At 37.7% G+C, this 23,089-nt stretch overlaps 1 protein-coding gene across 2 annotated transcripts; it reads right to left on the bottom strand.

Moving 5' to 3' along the window:
• Positions 1-3,296: 3,296 nt before the first annotated feature.
• Tyrp1 (tyrosinase related protein 1) lies at positions 3,297-22,353 on the bottom strand. 2 transcript variants are annotated; one of them, XM_034502138.2, is made up of 8 exons: positions 22,170-22,353; positions 21,094-21,566; positions 18,942-19,264; positions 15,592-15,796; positions 11,490-11,657; positions 9,670-9,849; positions 5,121-5,267; positions 3,297-4,331 (listed from the first exon to the last, which is right to left on the bottom strand). In XM_034502138.2, the coding sequence occupies exons 2-8, from the start codon at positions 21,479-21,481 to the stop codon at positions 4,126-4,128; spliced, it is 1,617 nt and encodes a 538-aa protein (XP_034358029.1). In that variant the 5' UTR covers positions 21,482-21,566; positions 22,170-22,353; the 3' UTR covers positions 3,297-4,125. The 2 variants fall into 2 exon arrangements, with proteins under 2 accessions (XP_034358029.1, XP_034358028.1); XM_034502137.2 differs by having other exon boundaries at positions 22,155-22,353.
• Positions 22,354-23,089: the final 736 nt, after the last annotated feature.

Consider the following 23,089-nt stretch of genomic DNA (forward strand, 5'->3'; position numbering starts at 1 on the left):
TCCAGATAGAATTTATGCACAACAGATTTCTGTTTCTGTGTGCTAAATCTTACCAACTATCATGTGCCCCCTTTGTGAGTTACGTATCACTTTCATCTTTTTAAAAAATCACTCTAATGACTTATATTTAACTCAAAGAAAACTAAAACCTGACTATTTGCAAAGAAGCTTATTAGCTCTTATGTTCTACTCTGTAATTTCCACTTATGATTATAAATCATATTTTATATATTTTTATTATATTTTCTTGTGAAGGTGTGTTTGTGGTTTTGCCAATATTTTAAAAATTTATAAATATTTGCATATTTCATATTAGGTCTTTGCCCAATTTGATCCTACATTTTTGTTTGCTTGGTTGATAACACTTTTGTTCTGAACACAGTAAAGGATGTAAAAAGCATAACATAATTGAATATTCATTAAAGTGCTGGCATGCTTATCTGAGCTCAGAACAAATATAACCAAATTATGGAATAGTTATGTTAATGGTCTCAAATTTTCCCCTTGCCTCCAATTTTAAAAATTAAAATGAGCAAAACGATATCACTATTTCAGAAATATGCTTCTGAAAATAAAGATAGGGCATGTAACAACTGTGAGTCACATAAATTAAACCCTCCTACTCACCCACAGACACAGTTATCACATTATATCTGGGTTGATGTTACAGGCATGCATCACAGTTCCTGGCTGCTCAGCTTGTTACTCTTGCATTTCTATGTGCTCTGCTTAGAGACTAGCTGAGATCAGCTGTGACACTGGCATGAAATGAACCAGGACCACAGGAAAGGATGGGTTTTAAATGTTGCGGAATATGCTTACTAATGAGTGTGTAATGACTTCACTATGCTTTGTGCTCTGTAAGAGAACACAGAGAGTGATAAGCATGCCAGTGCTTTAAGACACTGAATGAACAGTATTTGTCATGAGTAATTGAACATATTACTTGATGAATAAGGGCCATCTGATTAAGATAAGTCATAGGACCTCCTCATAAATAAAAGCATGCAAGAACAAAGAAGCAAGTTGACTATATTTATAAGATAATGAATGTAGCTTCCCCATAGTGAGATTATTTATAATCCATGTCTATATTTTGGGCAGGACTTCTCTCTCTTCTAGCCTCCCCTCTAGTTATCTTTCATCAATATTATTTACAGACCTTACTGCTGCTCTCATTTTCATAGATGCATCTGACATGTGACTCTCCCACCACTGGCTGCCCTTGCTGCTTTTTGTTTTGTATAGAGTGATTTTCAAAATGTACAGAATTGCACATAAGACACTGGGTCGTTTCATTCTTGATCGACCTTTTTACTCATTTTCCATCAAAGCTACACTGTAGCCATATTGACCTACTTTATATTTTTGGATGTCCTGTGCTCTTTCAAACTTCTGTGCTTTTGCTCACACTGTCATTCTGAAAATAATGCTCCTCGCTGCTTTTGTATTTGGTAAATTCATTGGCATTCCTTGAAGCCAAAGTCAAATCTGACCTAAATTTCCCAATCTTGACTCTGCAAAAATTGAACTATCACTGAGATTTAGCTTGTGAATAATAAATGTTTCTAAATGGCTAAATATTAAATATCCAGAGTATGAAGCAAGGGTGTTTAGTTTCATAAATACTTTATCTAAAAGCTTCAGTTACATAATAACATATGTAGAGAAATTTAATTCCACTAACATGACTGCTTTGTCAAGGAATCACCTTTAAAGACTTTTTAGGTCTGTGTGATCTGGCTTGGAATACAGATATGCTCTAAGTACACACCTTTAATGACGGTAAAATTAGTTTGTAGAAGGAAGTAGGCATTTTTAAAAGTGATGTTTAACCGAGGGACAGACAGTGTTGATTTGTTTTATAAAGGCCAAAGATACGTTTTGTAGAGCCAGGTATGGTGTAGTGGGAGGGGGTAACTCAGCAGGCCCATGTTGAGGCACCTCCCCATTTTCTGAGGTACCAACCATAGAATGAGTCTAGTATAGAATAGTTTATTTGGGGACATGGGAAGAGGAGTTGAGAATGAAGTAGGCAGGGGGAAAAGGTGTGAGAGAGAGAGAGAGAGAGAGAGAGAGAGAGAGAGAGAGAGAGAGAGACTGTCCAGGAACATGTGGAAGAGAGGGGGAAGGGGAGAGTGGGAGAAAGGGGTCAGAGAGAGTGAGGAGTGGCCAAACAGTCCCTTTTATAGCCAGGCTTACCTGGCTGTTTCCAGATAACTGTTGGGCAGAGTCTAGAAAAAATGCCAACAAGAGTGACAAATTAGAGAAAGATTTGACAGAATGAGTCAGAGAAAGACTATACCCAATTCTCACAAGAACAGCACAGGAAAGAGATGTGACTTAAGAAAGCAGTGGAGAGAGAGAGAGAGAGAGAGAGAGAGAGAGAGAGAGAGAGAGAGAGAGAGAGAGAGAGAATATGAATGAGCACATTGCAGGTGAAGACAGAATGAGCCAGGGAAGGAGATTAGCAAAAGCTTCCAGAGTTAGTTTGAGGCCAAGCAGAACAAATCAGTCAGAAGCTGAGAGAAGCCAGGTTGAAACAGTCAGTTTAGAGGGGACTTTGAGCCAGAACAACTGAGTTGAATGATCCAGCCAGAGTTCAGAAAAAGATAGAAAGGTTGACCTTATTCAGTAGTAAGCCTCCAATAAGACAATTAAATCTGGCAAATAAAACCAACATTTATAAACATCTCTAAAATATTACAAATATGTAATATTTTAACATGTAAGGTGTGATTGAAGAGAATCAAGTGAATAGTGCTACTTGAAAAATTTAAAAGCACTTTTAATATATATCATTTATTATATTCCATTCTATATTTTCTCTACATAGCCTTAATATTGCTTAAATAAAGACACCTAGTGAATGTAACTTTAATCTTGTTTCTCCATTGTAAGTTGGGATATCAAACCAACCATGATTTGGTTGGGTTGGGTTACTATTTTATTGCTATTACTTCTTTTGAACCATTTTAGTTAGAATATTTGTTATGACTAGCCTGAAATGTTCATCTTTGACCTACTTTATATTTTTCATATATCTATGAAAGAAATGTTCATCTTTGGAACAATGTTTAATAGCATAAAACTAAAGAAAAATGCATATCATGTTCGAATGTAAGTGGGACACCTCTTTAATTATTGGACTGGGGGAGGCAGAGGCAGGTGGATTTTTATGAATTTTAGACAAGCCTGGTCTTGATAGAGAGTTTCAGTTTATCTGGGACTACAGAGTTAGATGTTGTCTTAAAAAAAGATAGAAGGAAAAAATAAAGCACTTTTGAAAACCTGGAACCAGTGAAATAAGATTTTATTATATTTATTTTGAAAGACACAGAAAGCTGATAAGTGGTGAAGCAATGCTGTTGAAATGAAACACGTTTGATAAGATGCACAGAACACTGTTTCCTCTGTCTTATACCTTCCATGAAGGCTTCTGAGACATGAGAATTAAGAGGTGAACTGTGGCACAGGCAGTTTCGTGTCCAGAGAACTGAGCTAGGGAACACAGTGGCAAATACGCATTAGCAGCTATGTTCCAGCAAGTGTAGCTTTCATTTTCACAAAGTGTGACAAGGACTGACTTTGTTGTGGCCTTGCACCTGAGACCAAATAATATATGCTGACAGCAAAATGAGACCAATTTGAGGATGATAATTACGATTCTACTGGTTTATAATGTCATGTAATTTATGTTAACTAATCAACATGGCTGCTTTTATATCTTTTGATTAGTACCAACAATACCAATGCATTCACATGTTAACTCCATAAGAATGGCTACTCATATATTTGAAGTAGAGATTTTCCATTAAACTTATTTTCCTGTGTAAACAAATCATCACTTTTTTTCCACAGCATTCAGGCCATCTTCAGAATACCACAAAGTTCATCCCATTATCCTTTCAGATATCATAGAGCTGATACAATTTTCCATCTTCAATAGAACTAATAATTAAACCTCATTGAAAAGATTCTGAATTGTCTTCGCTGAAAAGCAATGCTTTAATTCCAAACCACAACTGTATTAGAAAAGAAAGAAGCAAAAGGAAATATGGTTGAAACCTGTGTTCAATCAGGTTGCTTCCCAACCTGCTGCATGAGGGGACAGTCCTGTGGGTATCAGACCATAGATTGATTAGGATTCGGGAGTTCCTCATATTCTTCAGCATAGCGTTGATAGTGATCAGTGAGGAGAGGCTGGTTGGCTTCATTCTTGGTGCTTCTAGAACGGATCAGACAAGAAGCACCCCCAAAAATGGCAGCTACAAGTAACAGCGCAGCCACTACAGCAATTGTAATGATTTCAGGCACAGTAAACTCCTGGCCTATTTGAAAAATAAGATGAGAGTAAAATGAATATTAAAATAATTATTACAAAAATGGACAGCTTACACTTAGGCACTGTTTAAGGCACAGTAGGAGAGACCCTCAGGTTTAGTTTTTGTTCGCCATATTACCGGAGCCTAGCACCTGCCATCTTGAAAGGACTTTTTAATTCCTTTTGTGAGTGTGCCAAACTGAAATCAATGTTATTGCCATTCTAAAGTTAAAGACATGTCATATTTCAAAGAATTGAGACCCTGCACAGGATTAATAGGCTGTTGGAAGAATTGCTTTTCTTTTTCTTTTTTTAAAGAGCCAATCTTTTCACATCTGTGATTCTTCATTAGCTTTTGTTTGTTGAGGAAAATTTAGAGTTGAAAGTCTTGAATTTTAAAATCCCAGAAAATCTTTGAATACTTCAATTACCTGTCCCTTTACAGGTATCTACATTTAAAACTCATGGTCATCTTTACCTGAAACATAACCTTTTCAGTATTAGAACTAATTTCCAATGTTTGAGGTTTTTATTTGCAAAATGAGAAATAAAATACTTGTCTCCAAAGACTATGAAGATCAAGTAAGATAGAGTGCTGTTCAATTATTTCACTACTGGGTCAAAGTGAGTAGTCATTAAGTGATAACTTTTCAGTTTCTATTCCCAAGTAAGAATTCATGGGAGAACTTCATATCCAATAGAACACACTAAACTCAGAACTATGTGCACCTTACTTTCAAGATGACAAATTTGCTTTTGGAGAACATCACAGTAAAAATACACTGACAAAACTGACCTGGCCATTGAACTTCATAAGCGTATCCCAGGTTGTCTGGAGCGGTAACAAACATTTCTGTGTTGGTAACTGGAGGCCAGAATGGGACCATGTTATATTGCCTGTTATGTCCAATGGGAGCATTTTCCAGAGGGAAGGTAGAAATATCTAAAATATTCCAAAGGCAGGTTGTTAGCAGACAGGAAGTTGATATGAGAGTAGTTGTTATGTTCTGAAGGTGGCCAATGTGCAGGAAATACATCAAAAGTGTTTTTATAGATTATATCAAGTATACTCACAAGGCAAGTGTCTCTGCAGAACAGGGAGAATGTGCTACCAGCACTTGTCTTGATAGAATGTGAGCTATACTTCTGTATAAGATTCTCAGCTCTTCAATTTTAAAACCACACAAGTTAATTTAAATTAATTCATAAAACACATTTTTCAGTCTCTGAAGAGCCAGATCTGCCCTTTCTCTATTATGGTCTGTAACTCAAACTTGACAGATGATTGGCCTTGATCTCAATTATATTTGTTTAATATTTCTGTTTTTTTTCCAGTTTACTTGGAGAGAAATCAGTATTAAATTTATTTCCATTTTTACTGTTAGCAAAAGGTTCTTAAAATTTGAATCTGATCTCTAGAACACTGTTCCCTGTTGTCTTATTTCTTTCTTCTACCCAAATCAGCCATTTAAACAGAAGGCATTTATCTTTTAGTGGGTTTTTGTGATTAAGAATGAAAGTAAGGATAGGTTCTTTGTGTCAAAAGTGAGCTGTGTTTTTCTTGTTAATCTGTATTCGTATGAGTGCTATTAAATACCCAACAGAACATCACAAAACCCTAGCTGGATATATGTTTAGGAAGGGCACTAACTGCTTCTTTGAGGACACCTGGCATATGAGAGGCCAACAAGGGTAAAGGGTGTTCTTTTGTGGGAGGCTTGGTATCTGTGGAGTCATGAAAGGATGGTTCAGCATTTGCTTTGAGAAAAATCCGTTACCAAAATGGGGATGGCTTTCATATTTCTGTAACTTTAGCTTTATCCCGTACTACAAGAAATAAAATATTTATTTAAATATATTGAGTGCCTGCTAGTGCTAGGTATTGATTCACTGAACAAAGAAGCCACCTTCCAGTCCTCAAAGCCTCACATCCTGTTGTAGTACTAGTAACCTATGAAAGTTCTGTGTTGAGGCTTATTACAATTTTAAACCTGTCACTTGAATTCTGACTTGATCACTTTCAATTCAGTTTGCTTCTGCTATAGGATAAGGTTCACTAAGATGGGAAGAAGAGTCATAGCAAAAACAGCATTCACAATTGTATGTATCACAGGTAACTTCTCTCTGCAAGATCCTTCTTAAGATCCCCATTTCTCCAAGGCTGTAATGCAGTGAGCCTGAGTGTTTTCCCATTTTTTTCTGCAGAGCCCACTTCCTCCCTCCTTCTCTTCCCAAGGTGCATCTGCTCCAGCCATATCTGGCTCCGTCAAATTCCTTTGTTTCAGGATGATCTTCCATTTGTCTACACATCATTCCCAATCTCCTGTCTGCTTTTATTTACCTACTACAACTTTCCACTTTCTACTATACTGTATTTATTTATAGTCATCTATCTTAATATCTACCAATAGGTAGGTAAATTTCAGGAGGATACTACTTTTGAGTTCTGGATGCTATGTCTGGTGCTTAGGATGTCATCTAGGAAACATTAAGTGCTCAGCTCATGTTCAGGAAAGGATTTATGATTGTTCCATTTTCCTTCTAGCCTGAGAAAAAGTAATCATTTTGGAAATGTACAAACTGCTTCCTCTGAAAAAAAAATGCATGAAGTTCTGGAACACTATGTTTGAAAGAACACATAATTCTAAAGTAATGGAAGAGGGATATTGAGTTGTATGTTACTCAGATTGATAAGAGTGAGAGGCAGAGACAGGCAGGTCTTTGTGAGTTTGAGTTCATCTGGGCTTACATAGCTAGTTCTAGGGCAGGGCTATGTAGTGAAACTGTCACTCAAAATATCAAACAAGTAATCAAACCAACAAAAATTCGTGAATAAGAATGAACATGATGGTTGAGAGCATTTGAATGTGCTGTACTGCACTGTTCTGTGTCCAACAATAGGATCTTGTAGCAGGTAAGGTTGTAAGACTGACTTGTTGTTATTCTGACTTCTGATTTTTTATTGTTCTACAATTCTGACTTATGAAGACCCTGCAATGGTTATAACCTTTGGTAGACTTCGGCAAAACAACCTCATCCTTTCTGGTCCTGGCCTCTTTCAAGGACTTTCAAAAGGTCTTCTGCTTTGTGGAACTCTTTAGAGATTCTTGCCAAGTCCTTACTCTTGCTGATCTTTTTAATTCGAAGCATCTTTTCCAATTCATTCAGAAATAAATGGAAAGTATTTGATTGGTCAGTTTTCATTTTCATGCAAATTTTCAGCATTGAAATTCTATAGTTTAAGACCATATTTTATCAGAAAAATGTCTCTGGCTGAGAACTGTTTATTTAGGGCTCTTCTCCTCTACCCAATGCCTGCCTAGTAGCTGAGAATTTTTAAACTGCACAAAGCTCAAGCAGAGGAGGGCAAAGGAGAGTGAGAAGAAAACACAGCTTTCTGGTTCATTAACAACCTTTAAATTAGACTTGGAGAATCTTTAACAAATTTATATGAATGTGCATTAATTGTTTTTCAACCAGAATATGAAAAATAAGTAGAATTTAACAGTTTCTAGAAGTCTCTAAAAAGACCATTTCTACTCTCTTTGAGAAGTCTAACATTCACAGCATTGGGAATGGCTATATAGATATTTCTGTATATTTTTGGCTAGTTTCCCAAAGCCTGTATGTAACAACATCTGATTTTGTTAATTTTTAACCTATTACTTCTAGCTTGTATAGTGCTATAATAAAAAACAATTTACTTAATCATACCTAAGGTGACAAATAATATTGGAACAGACCAAAGAAGCAAGTGCCGAAAGTAAAGCTATAAGTTAAGGAGTGAGGGTTATGGTTGCAAAGTTAGAGAAGCTGAAAACCTTGATTACTGTATTCAAATTGTATCATAAATATATTAATTTCTTATTTTACTTTAAAGAAACTATGGTGGTTTGAATGAGAATGGCCCCCTATAGGCTCATATATCTGAATGCTTAGCCACCAGGGAGTAGAGCTGCTTGAGAAGACTAGGCAAGGGAAGGTTAGGAGGCGTGGTCATCTTAGAGTAGGTGTGACCTCAATGGAGGAGGTGTTTGACTGGGGTGGTCTTTGAGGTTTCCAAATTCACTTCAGATCCTGTATCTTTCTCTTCCTGCCTGGTTCCTATGGCTCAGACGTAAGCTCTCAGCTACTGCTTCAGCATCACACCTGTCTGCTTCCCACCATGATAATAGACTCACCCACTGAAACTGTTAAGTGAGCACCCAAGTAAATGCTTTCTTTTGTAAGAGTTGTCTGGGTCATGTTTTCTCTTCACAGCAATAGAATAATGACTAAGACAGACACGAACACTGTAAGTAATTGTTGTTATGTATGTAAATACACATGAAATCTGAGCCAGGACACCAATTGCATATTCCAACTTATAAAACATTGACAGTTAAGCAAGAATTTATGTGCAAATTTCCTGTCTGATTTTTCTTTTTTGAGCCAGTTCCTCCCTTTGTAGTACAGGCTGGCCTTGAACTCTAAGGCCTCTGCCTCAAACTTCTGATTACCGGAATTATAGATCCTACCATATATGGCAAATTACTTGTTTCTTAAGCGCTTTCTGACAGAATAGTATATATTTTGATCAACACATAGAATAATAGTCTGGAACAGGTTGCAATAGAGGTTTCTGTCACACACAAAGAAGCATGGATGCCCTCACTGGAAAGGTACAGCAACAGAATGCTAACCTTCAGCATTGTGTGTGCATGATAAAGGCATGGTAGATCACATGCAGAACATTTTTCAAAGTATGAAATTTTATGATGTTTAACCAGTGGAAGTCCTTTCATGGTTTGGTTTAGAAAAGCATTGCACTTCTCTCAGCTGAGTAGGAGTGCAGTAAATTAGGTCTCTAAAATAATACTTTAAAGAAAGCATTGAAATAAACTTAAAGGAGATTTCCTATGGTGTGATATAAAAATGGTTAACTTTTCAAGTAGAGCAAAATTTCCATTTCTGTGAGACAATAAAGTAATACAACGCAGAACTGCAGCTTATGGATATGGCATGTTTAGTCTTTTGTGAAACCCCATAAAAGATCTGCAACATCCGTCCATTTATTCTAAAAAGCAATGAGAAGGTTTGTTGGAAAATATAAAATCTTGGGAAACATCGTAGTCATCTTTTTATGACAAAAATGACTGTACTGTCATCTTATTGGTTACTGTACTGAGAGACTTCTGCACTTTTCAAGGTGGTTTTGAGTATTTGGAAAGCGCTGGATGTGAGAGCTACTGCATCTTTATTTTGGAGCATATTTTATAGGTGTCAAGAACTAGCTTAAATTGATAACCACACCTTCAGGATAAGCTCTTTGTAAAGCTTGCAGAAAACATAAGAAAGCACCTCACCGGCGTTATACCTCCTTAGCCATTCGTCAAAGACCGCATCAGTGAAAGTATGCAGGAGGACAAAAATAGGATCATTGGGAGACAAATGGGTTTGTCCTCCTGTTCCATTCAGGAAGAGGTGGGCCAGGTTGTGAAGGCTTCGAACAGCAGGGTCATATTTCCCCGTGGGATCACTGTAACCTACATTTGAAAGTAAGGATGAAAAGAGTAGACAACATTGATAGTCAACAGCAGTGATTAAATTAGGAAAAAGGTTGTCAAAACTCGCCAGGCTAAATATTGCCTCATTAGAATAGTGTTGCCTCTCTGGAGCAATGGTTGATGACATTTGCTTGCTATCCCCAGAACTAGGTTAGTTCTGAGCTGGTAGCATGGCATTCCAAATGTAGTTTTTAGGTTAACAAAGTGACCTGCAAAGTATAATAGTCAGAATGTATAAATGCTGAATTTTGACAAGGCACAGATTGTTCTGCATGGAAACAGAGACAGTGGAAATCCTCCATTTACTGTGGTGACCACTGGGGAGCTATGCTGTCACTCGTCTGGACACTCTCCCACCTGCCTCCTTTTCAGTGACTGCCAGCATATTTATTTTTAGAGAATTAATTTTGTGGGGATGCTAATGTGTCACCATTTGCCTACTTTTCATATACAGTTTTAAAGATCTGGGAGGATTACTTTCAAAATATTTAGGAAATGTTTATAGTAACTCTACATATTTAGGCAGATTCAAATTAAGGCCAAATAGGCCAGAAAGCAGTTAGAGGGCTTGAGATTAGGGATTGAATTAAGTGTGTCTGGTTGGGTTGAACTGCTATGAATATATACTCACTAACTTAATCATTTTAATACATTTATTCCATACTTTTGACACAGAAAACATAGTATATTGCTCTAAAAAAAAAAAAAACACTTTAACTTTGGAGATACCAGTTCAGTTATCTGTATGAAGTAAATATTGTAGTAAATATTCAATCAATTTTGTCAGTGAGTTAATATCATTTAAATAAACTTAAGGAGAGTAAATTTTGATTAAAGGGCACAATATGAAAAGTAACAATTGGATTTAAGTTTTACATATTTTAGATCATAGGAAAGGAAGGGGGTTAGTACACCTAACAAGCATGATTCAGGAACTCAAGGGAAATTTCAACGGTAACAAACTTAAAATTAAGTAAGACATAATTATATCCTCTTATAAATTTGAATATATATATGCATATATATATTACTGTTCGCTATCTTAGAAAAGCCATTGCATCTATGTGAATTGTGCATTTTCTTAACTTCAAAGTACTTTAGTTGTTATGAAATGAGGAAAATCAAGCTAAACCTCAGTAGACATTTATTTAAATTTTTACAGACCTTAAAATTTTATACAAAGTGTTGAACCCTAAATAAGACTTCTCAACAAATCAGATCAAACAGACTGTTAAGTAATTGGCACTTAAAAGAATTGTTAATTTTATTTTGTAAAGAAATAGATCTATAATTATGAAAGTCACCCGTCAATGCAGCAGCACAACGTTATTACACGGGCTGGCCTGATAACTGTCAGGCACCTAAGTTAAAGAGGCTCTAGATATGTAAGAGATTTAAACCAGTCCTTCCCCATGGATTTTCTCTCATAGCCAAATGGATGCTGATGCTCCCCTTATTTTTGAACCAGAAATTGTTACTGAATCAAAATCAACAGCCAGTTCATGTGAACCTACATGACCAGTATGGCTTTCAAAGCCTTTTCAAAGCCATCTAATTTGAGCCACTCCAACTTGCACTTCTAACTAGATTAATTCAAAACACCCATTTTGTTTACTTGCCTTCCACTGTGTTTCGAAAGCTGTTTGTTGAATTGGAATAAAAAGGGGGCGTGTCAAACACACGGACCTCCAAGCACTGAGTGACATCCTGTGGCGCAGGAAGACGCTGCACTGCTGGTCTCCCTACGTTTCCAGCTGGGTTTCTTCTGATGGGCCCACCCTCAGTGCCTAGAAAGGAAAGGCATGTACACAGTTAAAGGATATGTACAGATCTGAGCATTGCTCTGTTTATACAGTGAAAACACAGAAAATAGATCCTTACGAAAGAAATATGAAAAGACATGTTTACTGTGAAATACACCCAAATTATATTATCCTACTTCCATGAATTGAGACAACGTGATATATAACAAACATTGGAAGGAAAAACTAATCATGCTGAGAGACATGGATATGAGTGCTGCTAAGTTGCAACAAGCTTTATTACAAGAATATAAGTAAATGAGAAACTGAATTTTGTTATAAATAATAATTTTATAAAACTGAAAATATATCACACACACACACACACACACACACACACACACACACACACACGCTCAAATGCCATCTGTTATAAGCCTTCAAAGAAATAAAAAAGTACCCTCAAACCTCATTGGAACATTGTGCATATTTCAATCAACAAATGTTTTACATTTAAAAAAATCAATCAATGTCATCATTAAACCAAAGGGTGGTATAGAGTAGGGAAGAAAGGCAAAGAAAGAGAGGAAGGGAGGGAGGGGTAGAAAGAAAAAAGACACCCAGAGTGTGACAGAGAGACACACAGAGACACAGAGAGAGACAGGGAGAAAAAGAATAGATTTACAGGAAACTCTGAACTACTGAATGATTGGTGAAGAATTTACATAGGTAAAGTCAGAGAGATTTTGCAAGATGACTAGTCTAAAACAGAAATAGCAAAAACCCAGAAGCTTCCTTCTGTTTGTCTCACGAGAACATGAACTCTTTCACCATTCCTGGTACAGTGCCTTGTGTTTTCTTGGTGACAAGGAGTTGCTTCATATTTTCTTGTGGCTGCAATAAGGGATCTCTTTGGTGGAAGAGCTTGCAAGGAGCAGAACAGACTGTCAGGAGAATGAGAAGCTAGACTAGTGCCAAATTGTGAAGAAATCAAGTACCAAGCTCAGAAGGTTATGTTTATTTTAACTGGAAGTGAAGGAAAACTGGAGCCTTAGGTAAATGGGACAAGGCAAGAATGGCTCAGATCACTTTTCATGAGTATTCAATGGTGATTGATAGACTCATAAGTACCCCATAGGGACAAGGCAAGCAATATATTGGCATGTGAGGGACAGCACTGCAACTTCAGCTTGCTTTCCTCTTCATTTACAAGTGTCTTCTATTGAATTCTTAGCACAATGCTGACTGCCTGATACATTAACATAATGGCTATTAAATATTACAGCAGTAAAACTTAGATCTGTATTAGAATTGTAGTGTCCATATACATTTAGGGGTATAGACTATCTTCAAAAAACCTCCAGGCATCACTAAATCTCACGTCTGATTTTACAGTGGTATTTTGGGGATTACTGTTTGGGGAATTATCATCAATAAGTGCCATTAAGGAAAAATACTGTCTGCTTTGCTTGCAAGCACCTGCATCCTAGTTAATGTTCATGGAGTTTCATGGTTGAGAGTTTGGCCAGCTAAAGGTACCAACTTAGTTATTTTAGATTTTTCCCCAGTGTTTTTGAATATTAGTTTGCCCATGAACAACCTTTGGCAACTCAATCATTAATGTCCTATGACTTATATAGGCCTGTAAAATTTCCACATCTGAATGAATGAGAAGTTCAGAATGTCCAAGAGAAAATATAGGTTTGAAAAATCCTGTAAAGAATGAACCAGTGCTTTTCATCTGATGAACTGAAGATGTATGCGGGCTCAAAGGATGGCAAGTGTCACTAACTCACTCTTCCCATCCACTAAATTCTGTGAAACAAGTAAATAACAATGGGAGTATGAAATCTCCAAGGAAAGGTTAATCCAAGGACATGCATGCACCAGTCTCCTGGAGAAGATGTCAATGAAACTTGAGAAATGAATAACATCTTCTCAGTCACAAACAGATAAAAGAAATAACTGAAAAGACACAGTAAGAATCTTATTCAATGAGACCCATGATGTGATTGATACAGGCTGTTTTCCTTTATTCTTTACTGTTTAAGTTTTGAAGTTAAGTGTGTGTGTGTCTATGTGTGCACATGGAGAGGTGAGAGGACCACCATGTGCATCTTAGGAATTGAGTTCAGGTTGTCATGGCAACATGAGATTCTACTTGAGGAGCCATCTTTCCAGCTCTCTTTACCATGTTCAATAAATATGGTGTTTGAGTTTTACATCTTGAGTTGTCCCAGCAGGCAATCTCAAAATTTGTTTAACCAAAAATAAGCACTCTTCAGCTTCTCATGATATTGTGAGGCTTGTTAAATTGAATGATAGGAAAAGCTGTGGTGAAATGAAATACTTCCACTTTTGTTTTTCTCTAACGCTGTACTTTGTACATTTATTCTTTTAAAATTATTAGTCCTAAGCTGGGAAGATAGCTTATAAAAGTAAAATACTTGAGAATTCAAGTTTGATCCAAGAACCCACAGAAAAGAAAGTGAAGTAATTTAGGCTACACGTGCAATATCAGCATTGAGCAGGCGGAGACAGGTGTGGTCATGAGCCATTCATTGATGGGCTCTGGGGCAGTAAGAAACATTGTCCTGTCTCTCTCAAGGGTAGATCTTGGAGCCTGGTGTTAATCTCAGCACTCAAGAGACAGTAGTAGTCTGGCAGTTGGATCTCTATGAGTCAGAAACCAGCCCTGACTACATAATGAGTAGCAGGACAGCCAGCGCTATACAGTGAGACTCTGTCTCAAAAATAAAAAGGTAGGAAAAGCCAAAAGAATGACAACTGAGGGTGTCCTATGGCTTAAACACAGACACACACACACACACACACACACACACACACACACACACACACACACAGAGAGAGAGGCAGTATCAGCATGGCTAGAAAATATCTAAAATCCTCCAGCCCTAAATATAGCAGTCTGGTGAGAAAGATGAATGTGTTAGTATGTGAGGGATATGCTGACCTTCAATTTCATTCCTCTGTCACAAGGTGGAACCAATTGCTCAGGTGTTAGACTTCTAAAGGAAACATTCATGTATTATCACATTTAAAAAATATTAATACACAACTAAATGCTTTCCTAATGGGGAAAATGTACTTAGTTCCTTTGATTTATTTATAACTATTCCCTCTTTAAGCTTCTAAAGCAATTCAAAAGTTGATGCATAAAATACAAGCATAGTGATGTATCACACATGCAATAATAAATCACAACTCTAATTTTCTTATGGAAACCAAGTATTTAAAATATGTGTGGAAATGCTTGAAGAAGAAAAAGAAGAAGCAGTAGAGAATCCCAACAATAAAGACTGGGTTAGCAGCACAGGAAGGGTAACTATGTTTCATGGAAGAAAATGAAAGGTCAGGAACAGGCTGGTATAGAGCAGACATATTCCATGGCAAAGGCACAATGGACAGACATTGGACACTGTCTTTCGGAAGTTGAGAATAGTGAGTCTGTAGCCATTGCTGTTGCTATACCTTCCTATTTGGGAGTGCATTCCTATGAAAGGTATCTGTTTCAGATTTTAGTTCTCTGGCTGAACAAACATAGACTTTCCCTTCTCTGCTTCTCTTCCTCTTGTTCTGCTCCCAGAGCACTCCCAACCAATTTTTACACATTTCAGACTTTTTTTGGGAGACATTTTCAGTGAAATTCCAGCCCAAGACACATGACTGCTAAGCAGTTCTGGGCGTATTAAGAGGATTAATCCACACTAGGCTTTTTGAAAATGAAGTTAGAAATGTACTGATTGTACTGCAGGAGAAAATCAATAAAATACACAAGTACTTTGTGCTTCCCAGGAGCACCCTGTGAACCGCCTTGAGTCTCCTTTGGCTCTCAGTGTGCACCTGCACAGACTCTCTGAAGAGGGATAGCAGATTTCATACTGTAGAAGAGCCTTACAGGCTGCAAGGCTCTTACAGAATAAAGAATTGTGAAGAGTAGCTGTCATTTGGGTCTTACTGTTGCAAAGGGTTCCCAGGGTATCGTACTCGTCTAAGGATTCACAGACCACTCTCCATTGCGAAAAGACAGAGTTGGGGCTGATAAGAGTAGAATCGAAGTTGCTTCTGGATCCCATCAAGTCATCAGTGCAGATGTCACAGACATTTTTCCCAGTTGCAAAATTCCAGTAAGGAAGGGAGAAAGAAGGCTCCTGCAGCATCTCCTAGAACATAGAAATCCGTTAGTGGTCTCTACTTCAGCTTACATCTTGTGTTTTGGCTTGTGTGGCTCTGGTGTCTTTTTTCGTTAGCTCTCTACCTGCTAAGGAACCAGGGAGTGCATCAATAATGTCTGGGGTCCCAGAGAGTCAAGGACCTTATTGAACAAAGTTTGAAATTAGTTGGGGAAGTCAAATGGAAAGTAGAAGCAATGAAACTCACTTCATGAAGAAATTTTTTGAAATAATTTGGAGAGAAACATAGAGTTTTCATTTTTGGCAAATAATTGTGTTTCTACTGGTTATATCACAATCCTTGATTTTTCCGTCTCTTTCATTTTAGTTTTAATTGAAACACCATGAAATCTTAGCAGTGTTTGTGACTTTAGCTCTTAAATGATTTGTGGAATGATAATTTCTTTGGGTCTTGTTTATAATGTGGTCTGAATGACTATAGTAAGTTAGATTATGGTTTGCTGACAGACTGCATGTTTTGTCTCACACAAACTTCATTTGCAAAGCAATAAAGTAGTTTTGTTTAGAGACCCACACTTCAGTGCTGAACTAGGAAGACAGGCATGTGCCTGAAGCTAGCAGACAAAATGCTAAGCCGAAGCAGAATGGATTCTGTGCCTATTGTTCTTAAGACCAATGACCTAGTTTCTACTTTGAAACCATCTCACTTGTTATTGAAAATGCATGAGCCCAAGGACACATACTTATATTATTGGATTCCTGAAAACACTGCTTCTCTCCTTTGCCTTTCTTTTAGCCTTTGGGGAGTGACTTCCAGAGGGTGGTGGGTTTAGTGTGGAGCTGCTTTTGCCTTCTGTGTCTTTCAAGCACCTGGTGATTTCTGCTCTTTAATTGTATCTCCCTTCCAGCAGACATTTCCTTATCCTTGGGTGTTTTAGAAAGTCAGGGGCTGTTCAAGGTAAGTCTAGTTATTGATCTCCAAGGATTTATATCACGCATACAAAAACTGTTATCGTTTCTCGCCAAAGTTAGCAACAACTTCCAAGCTCATTATGAATCAAGAACAACCGTGGTTGGGTGGCTGGCATTTGGGCACACTCATTTAGTGCTGCATGTCACTTATAGCCTGGAACAGTAGGATGCCTTGTGCTCTGGGCTAAAAAATGGAAGTCATTGAGGTGGAAGTTACACATGCAGAACTGTGGCTTTTAGACACTTCCCATCTGCCCTTTCATTTTGTTGAGCCATTGGGAAAAACATCTCGAGGGAATGAAGATCTAGAGTTGGTTACAGATGACAGATTTATTGACTCACAATCTATTTAATGTCTTTCTTTTAATCAGAGCTTTAAAATATGATGCCGAGAGGACTAGGGGGGCTGTTCAATCACCCTCACAGTGCACATGCCCAGACTCCTTTTGATTATCTGACTCTGTGTTGTAGTGTATCATGTTTGTCTCTGCTACCCATTGTTTCCTTTTGAAATGCTAGCATAGCAGCATAACACTCAGTAAATGAGCCGGGCAGTGGTGGCGCACGCCTTTAATCCCAGCACTTGGGAGGCAGAGGCAGGTGGATTTCTGAGTTCGAGGCCAGCCTGGTCTACAGAGTGAGTTCCAAGACAGCCAGGGCAACCCTGTCTAGAAAAACAAAACAAAAAACAAAAACAAAAGAACACTCAGTAAATGAACAAATAAGTCTAGAGAGGTAGGCTTTCGTGTGGAGGTAGGCTTTCGTGTGTGTGTGTGTGTGTGTGTGTGTGTGTGTGTGTGTGTGTGTGTGTGTGTGTGTTTAGGTAATTTTAGTGATTTTTAAGACTTTAACTTTAAGATAGAAATTCATGACTGTAGTTCCATGTAAGAAACAAGCTTAATTTATAGAGTTAATAATTGAGCTCCAATAATGAATAATTTTATGTGGTCAGTCGTGGTATATGCCTTTACTTCCAGCACTTGGGAGGCAGAGGCAGGCAGATCTCTGAGTTTGAGGCCAGCCTTGTCAACAGAGTAAGTTCTAAGGGCCACACAGAGAAATCCTGTCTTGAAAAACTAAAACTAAAACTAACTAACTAACTAACTAACTAACTAACTAACTTGACCTAGAGCCTTGTGCTTACTAGGCAAGTGCTATATCATTGAGCTAAACTCACAACCTCTAAAATGTTCACTTTTTGAATAATAATATTTTCCCCCAAAGTAGTTTATTAGTAAAAAGGCAATAATTCCATACTTATGCTACGAGATACATTAGTGTGTTTTGAGTACATCTGCTTAAAACCAAACCAAACCAAACCAAACCAAACCAAACCAAACCAAACCAAACCAAACCAAACCAAGCAAGAAAGCAAGCAGCCAACCAACCAACCAACCAACCAACCAACCAAAAACCCCTTGGTGTTACTGCGCTTCAGCTTTATGTTCTTCTTTAAAAATCTAGTTTTCAATTGAAAATTCATGTCTAAAAATATGTCATTTTGAGGTCTTCCTAGAAAAAAATGATATATAAAATGATGTTTCCATGTATATAAATATATATGTATATATATATGCATATATATCCTATACACAATAGACACACTACACATACACACACATGTACACACGCATACAATGAAATGATTACTACCTCCAAGAAATTGAACACATCCATTATTTCTATACAGGTTTGTGATGCTTTTGAGTGGGTATTTTTTTGTAAGTCCTAAAATGATAGAGAGTATAGAAAATATAGCTCAGTGAAAATGAAAAGATTTAGGCTCTAGATTCATCAGCTGTTTTGATGGATACACATGGATGGAAGGGTGAGACATGCAGGTATACCCCCAGGGGGTGGCAACTGCTTACATTCCACAGAGGAAGAAGACCTGGAAAGTGAGGTTTCTCATTTTTTGTTTTTCATTTTCCTTTTTTGTTTTTTTTTTTTTTGTGTGTTTCATAAGTTGTTTACTTCAGTTATCAAACTATAAAAACAAAATCTAAACTTTTAATTCTTGCCTAAACAGGTATCCATTTTTCTCTCATTAACATTACTTTCATTTCACAGTTGATAAATTATAAAATAATCAGTGTCCGAAGGATCTTATCTGAAAGTCTAGAGTACCTTGATAAAGCTCATTCTTGTCATTCAGTACATTGTGAGTTACGTGTAGGGACCTAAAAAGCAAGAGTCAGCATACCTGCATGTCTCTTTCCAGCTGCAGCAGGTGATACCTGTGCCATGTGAGAAAAGCTGGTCCTTCATGTGAGAAATCCACATCACCAAAGCTTTCTTGTCCTGCTCCAAGAAAGGTCTTTTTGACTGAATAATAGTGTGTCCAAACAAAGTAGTTGTAAATAGAGATGTTCTCAAATTGTGGTGTGTTGCCATCTGGTCCCAGTATGTCTTCTGTCCTTCTTGTGGCAATGACGAATTGAGGGTGAGTTGTGCGCTTTGCCATATCCAAGGCCCTGACAAAGTGGCTCTTTTCTTCTGTACTTAAGTCGAGAAGATTTCTCCTGACTTTAAGCATGAAAAGATTAAGGCATGAGAACTAGCATAATTATAAATCATATTACAACATGCTACACCTCCAGTATCCATTAATGGCCACATGTGCACCTGTTCAGATCTTTTGTACATTATTTAGTTGGTTATCATTTCCAAGATGCTTGGGACCAGATATATTTTGGAGTTTGCACATTTTGAAATTTTTTGTACATTATATTTTAGGCATTGGGTCCAAAGCTAAATGTAAAATCCGTTTTTTTTTTTTCATAGACACCTCATTACACACGTAGCCTGAAGACAGTTTCAACTACAGTTTCATTATTTTGTGCTTAAAACAATGATTAACAGTATGGAGCATTCCATTTGGAACACCATGTTGGGGTTCAAACATCTCAGAGTTTGGATAATATTGGAATCTTGATATATAGATGTTTATAGAAGTTCAATCTGTATATTATTAAAAATACTCTTAATTAAATCTGTGTTTAGATTCATATCTCTTCCTTCCCTTCTTTGTCTCAGCAATTTATTCTTGGATTTCTAAAAGCTTTCTTTAACATTATATGCAGATTTATCATTTATTGTCTAATAAAGATTTTTATGTTAATTTCTGTGCATTATTGATATTTTTAAAGAAAATTATATTTCTTTGTTTTTAGTTTTTTCAATACATGGTTTCTCTGTGCAGCTCTGGCTATCATGGAACTCACTCTGTAGATCAGGCTGGCCTCAGACTCAGAGATCTTCCTGCCTGTCTGTCTTGAATGTTGGGATTAAAGGTGTGCACCACTATCACCAGTGGAATTTTTTACTTTATAAACATTATAAATATCAGAAAAACAAGGCAGACAAACACAGCATAGTGTGTATTTTTAAGGTAAATTTTCATGTTATGTCATATTTGGATAAAAAGAACTCTTGCTTTACAAAAACATGAAGAGGGGACACACACACACACACACACACACACACACACACACACCCATGTAGGCCAGGGCTAAGATGATAATAAAGTCTCAAAAGGTAGTCTTGAAACCCTTGTTCAGTGTCTGATACATGGGAACCAAGCAAGTGCTGTTGCTGTCACTGTTTAACACTGCACACATCTGCTCATTCATCTAAAATGCAAGAACTACATCACTACAGTGAGGAACCATGAGTCACCAGGGCTGCTTAGAGAAGAGAGACTGATGTCTTTAGGAGCTAGCTAGATCTCAGTGGGAATGCTTTGTTTGCTAAAGGTCCAGATCCTTCAGTTTGATCTTCCTGAATCTAATGTACAAAGATTAGACCTCTAGTCACAAAAGTTCCTAACATCTAGGAACTGTATAAGTATTTTTGAAGAAAATACTGTGTGTGTGTAGCAGACACATGCATGTGTGTGAAGACTAGAGGAGAGTGTCAAGTACCCTCTATCACTCTGTACCTTTTTTTCATGAGGCAGGGTCTCTCATTGGAGTTCATCACTTTTTGGCTATACCTGTGACCCTCAAAGCTCCAGAGATCCACCCATCTCCCACCCTTAGTACTGAGCATACAGTCACAAGTGGCCACACCCATTTTCCTTCCTGCGTGCTGGGGATCTGAAATCAGGTTCTCTGAGAATGCTCTTACAAAGCCATCTCTCTAGACTTACAGAAATGTTATTAGTTAAAAGGTGTGGGTTTGGTTTCAGTCCCAAGCTTCTTTACTAGACACATCTCTTTGACTTTCTAAACTTTGGTTTGCTCAACTGAGGAAAATGGGCTGAGTTCTAGGATTTAAGGTGACTTCTGACCTTAGTGATTCAGGATTCACATATCCTAACTCAGTGAAACTGCCTCCCCCACCTTTCCACTTACCTGTGAGACTTTTCTGGTCGCATGCAGGTCCTCTCCACCCAGGACGGCAAGTCCCACAGTTGTGTCCTGAGAAATTACCATTGCACTGACATGTCCTATTGAAGAACCTCAGAGGCCAGCCTTCTCGGTCATCTCTACCATCATGGGGATAGTGGCGGCTGTGGGGTCGAGAGTCTGCGGTCACAGCCACACACCTGCCCCTTCCTGATGATGATCCACAGCGGTCAGTTCCCGGTCCAGAGGAAGGGAACAGGTCTGGGCAACACACTCCACTTCTCAGAGCCTCAATATTGGCACACTCTCGTGGAAATTGAGCCCAGACATGATGAAACAGCATCAGGGAGAGGAAGATAGAGACTAGGGGGAAGACTTTTCTAGAAGACTTCATTCTTCTAGAAGTAAGAGTACAGGACACAGGTCTAGTATGCTGCTCTTTGTATAGAGAAGACAGGGGCAAACAGATGAAAATACAGCTGTAAAAAAAAAAAGGCAAAAACAGAGTTGCAAAAGTTTTTTGGAATTCTTTCAACCCATTCCTATAACAGAATCCTTTCACATGAAATGACACTTCTTAAGAAAAGCAAAAACAACTATTCACCTTTAAATATCTGCAGGCATAATATTTAGATCACAGAATCTACTCTCCTGGTATTTGAGTTTTCTTATTTAAATTTTCTACCAATAAGAATACTATTCTAGGGCAGGAGAGAGGGCTCTGTGATAAAGAGCCTATACTGCTCTTACAGAGAAACTGAGTTCAGAGCCTTGCACCCACATCAGATTGCTCCCAACTTCTTGTAACTGAAGCTCTAGGGAATTCACCTCTGCCCTTTATGGGTACCTATTCTCATGCACATGTTTCCCGGTATGTGCATACACATAATAAAAAAAAAAATCAACATAGTCTAAAAAGACTTATCCTAGGTGTCGTTTACCAAAAACATCCACTAGCAGGTGACTACCATAGTAATATTTAACCATGGATATGAAAAGGGAATGGGGAACAGGTTTATAGCAAGCAAATCTTCATTCTCATAGAGCCTTGGCCACAGTATACCCACCACAAAGCTGCTCACCAGCACCATCAACTCCTGGAAGGTTTCTCGGCTGATCTCCTTGAGAGCTAGTGTTGGATGTGTGTTTTTCCCCTGATGCCAGCTGTTAATTGCATGTGGTTTTCTGCCAGACAGTAAATCCCAAGCCAGATCACTCACACTGGGAGGGGCTGGTTCTCTCTTCCAGCTCTCACTAATCCCTTCTCACACCAGTGAATTCTCCTGCCCTTTAACTACTCCTCGGCAGCACATGACTCCCTCCCCACTGGTTTCCTTGTGATGGTTAAAGTTTTAAGAAAAGGTCAGACACACTGATTTGGAAGATGTATCAGAGATACTGAAGAGCTTTTGTTTTCGTTGTAGTGATTTTATGTTTTCGTTATCGATATTCCACAAAGGGTGAAACAAAATGAATTGCTTTCTCAGTGGAACAAAGGCCAGGTAACACTTGTATCTTCTGTTAGCTTTTGGTTGTTCTCTTTTAAGGAGACATTTTCTCTGGGAAGTTGAAAACTCATACATATGTAGCCAACATTCAAATGTAAGCCTGAGTTTGGAATACATGATTACAAAGTTTGTCAGAACTCATGATCAATGTTGGCTGGCCTTTTGATGCCAATCTAGAAGTATACAAAAACTATATAAAACAACCAAATGTGTGTTTAACAATGAAAAAGACAACTAAGGATATATCTCTAATTAAGGCAGGAAAGAATAAGAGTATGTGCTTCTACTTTTACTTTCATACATATGCCAGCCACATCATTTGTTAGAACTGGGGTTGTATTAAACAGTACTTGATATAGATGCCTGAAACCCTGAAGTCAGTCTTCTCTTTCTTTCAGGTTTTAGCCACTTGTGCATACAACTTATTAATGTGTACTCATACTATGACATTCCTTTAGGTGCTGAAAGGAAAACCAGGACATTTCTGTTGAGGA

This window comes from Arvicanthis niloticus, chromosome 5, assembly GCF_011762505.2.
Source record: "Arvicanthis niloticus isolate mArvNil1 chromosome 5, mArvNil1.pat.X, whole genome shotgun sequence".
Taxonomy (NCBI): Eukaryota; Metazoa; Chordata; class Mammalia; order Rodentia; family Muridae; genus Arvicanthis; species Arvicanthis niloticus.

Excerpts from the sequence above, each read along its gene's own strand:
- Tyrp1 (XM_034502138.2), bottom strand. The coding sequence starts at position 21,481 with ATGAAGTCTTCTAGAAAAGTCTTCCCCCTAGTCTCTATCTTCCTCTCC. Across the intron at positions 9,850-11,489 it reads CTTTCGAAACACAGTGGAAG|GTTACAGTGATCCCACGGGG; the intron begins GCAAGTAAACAA and ends TTTCAAATGTAG. Across the intron at positions 4,332-5,120 it reads TTATGAAGTTCAATGGCCAG|GCCAGGAGTTTACTGTGCCT; the intron begins GTCAGTTTTGTC and ends TTTTTCAAATAG.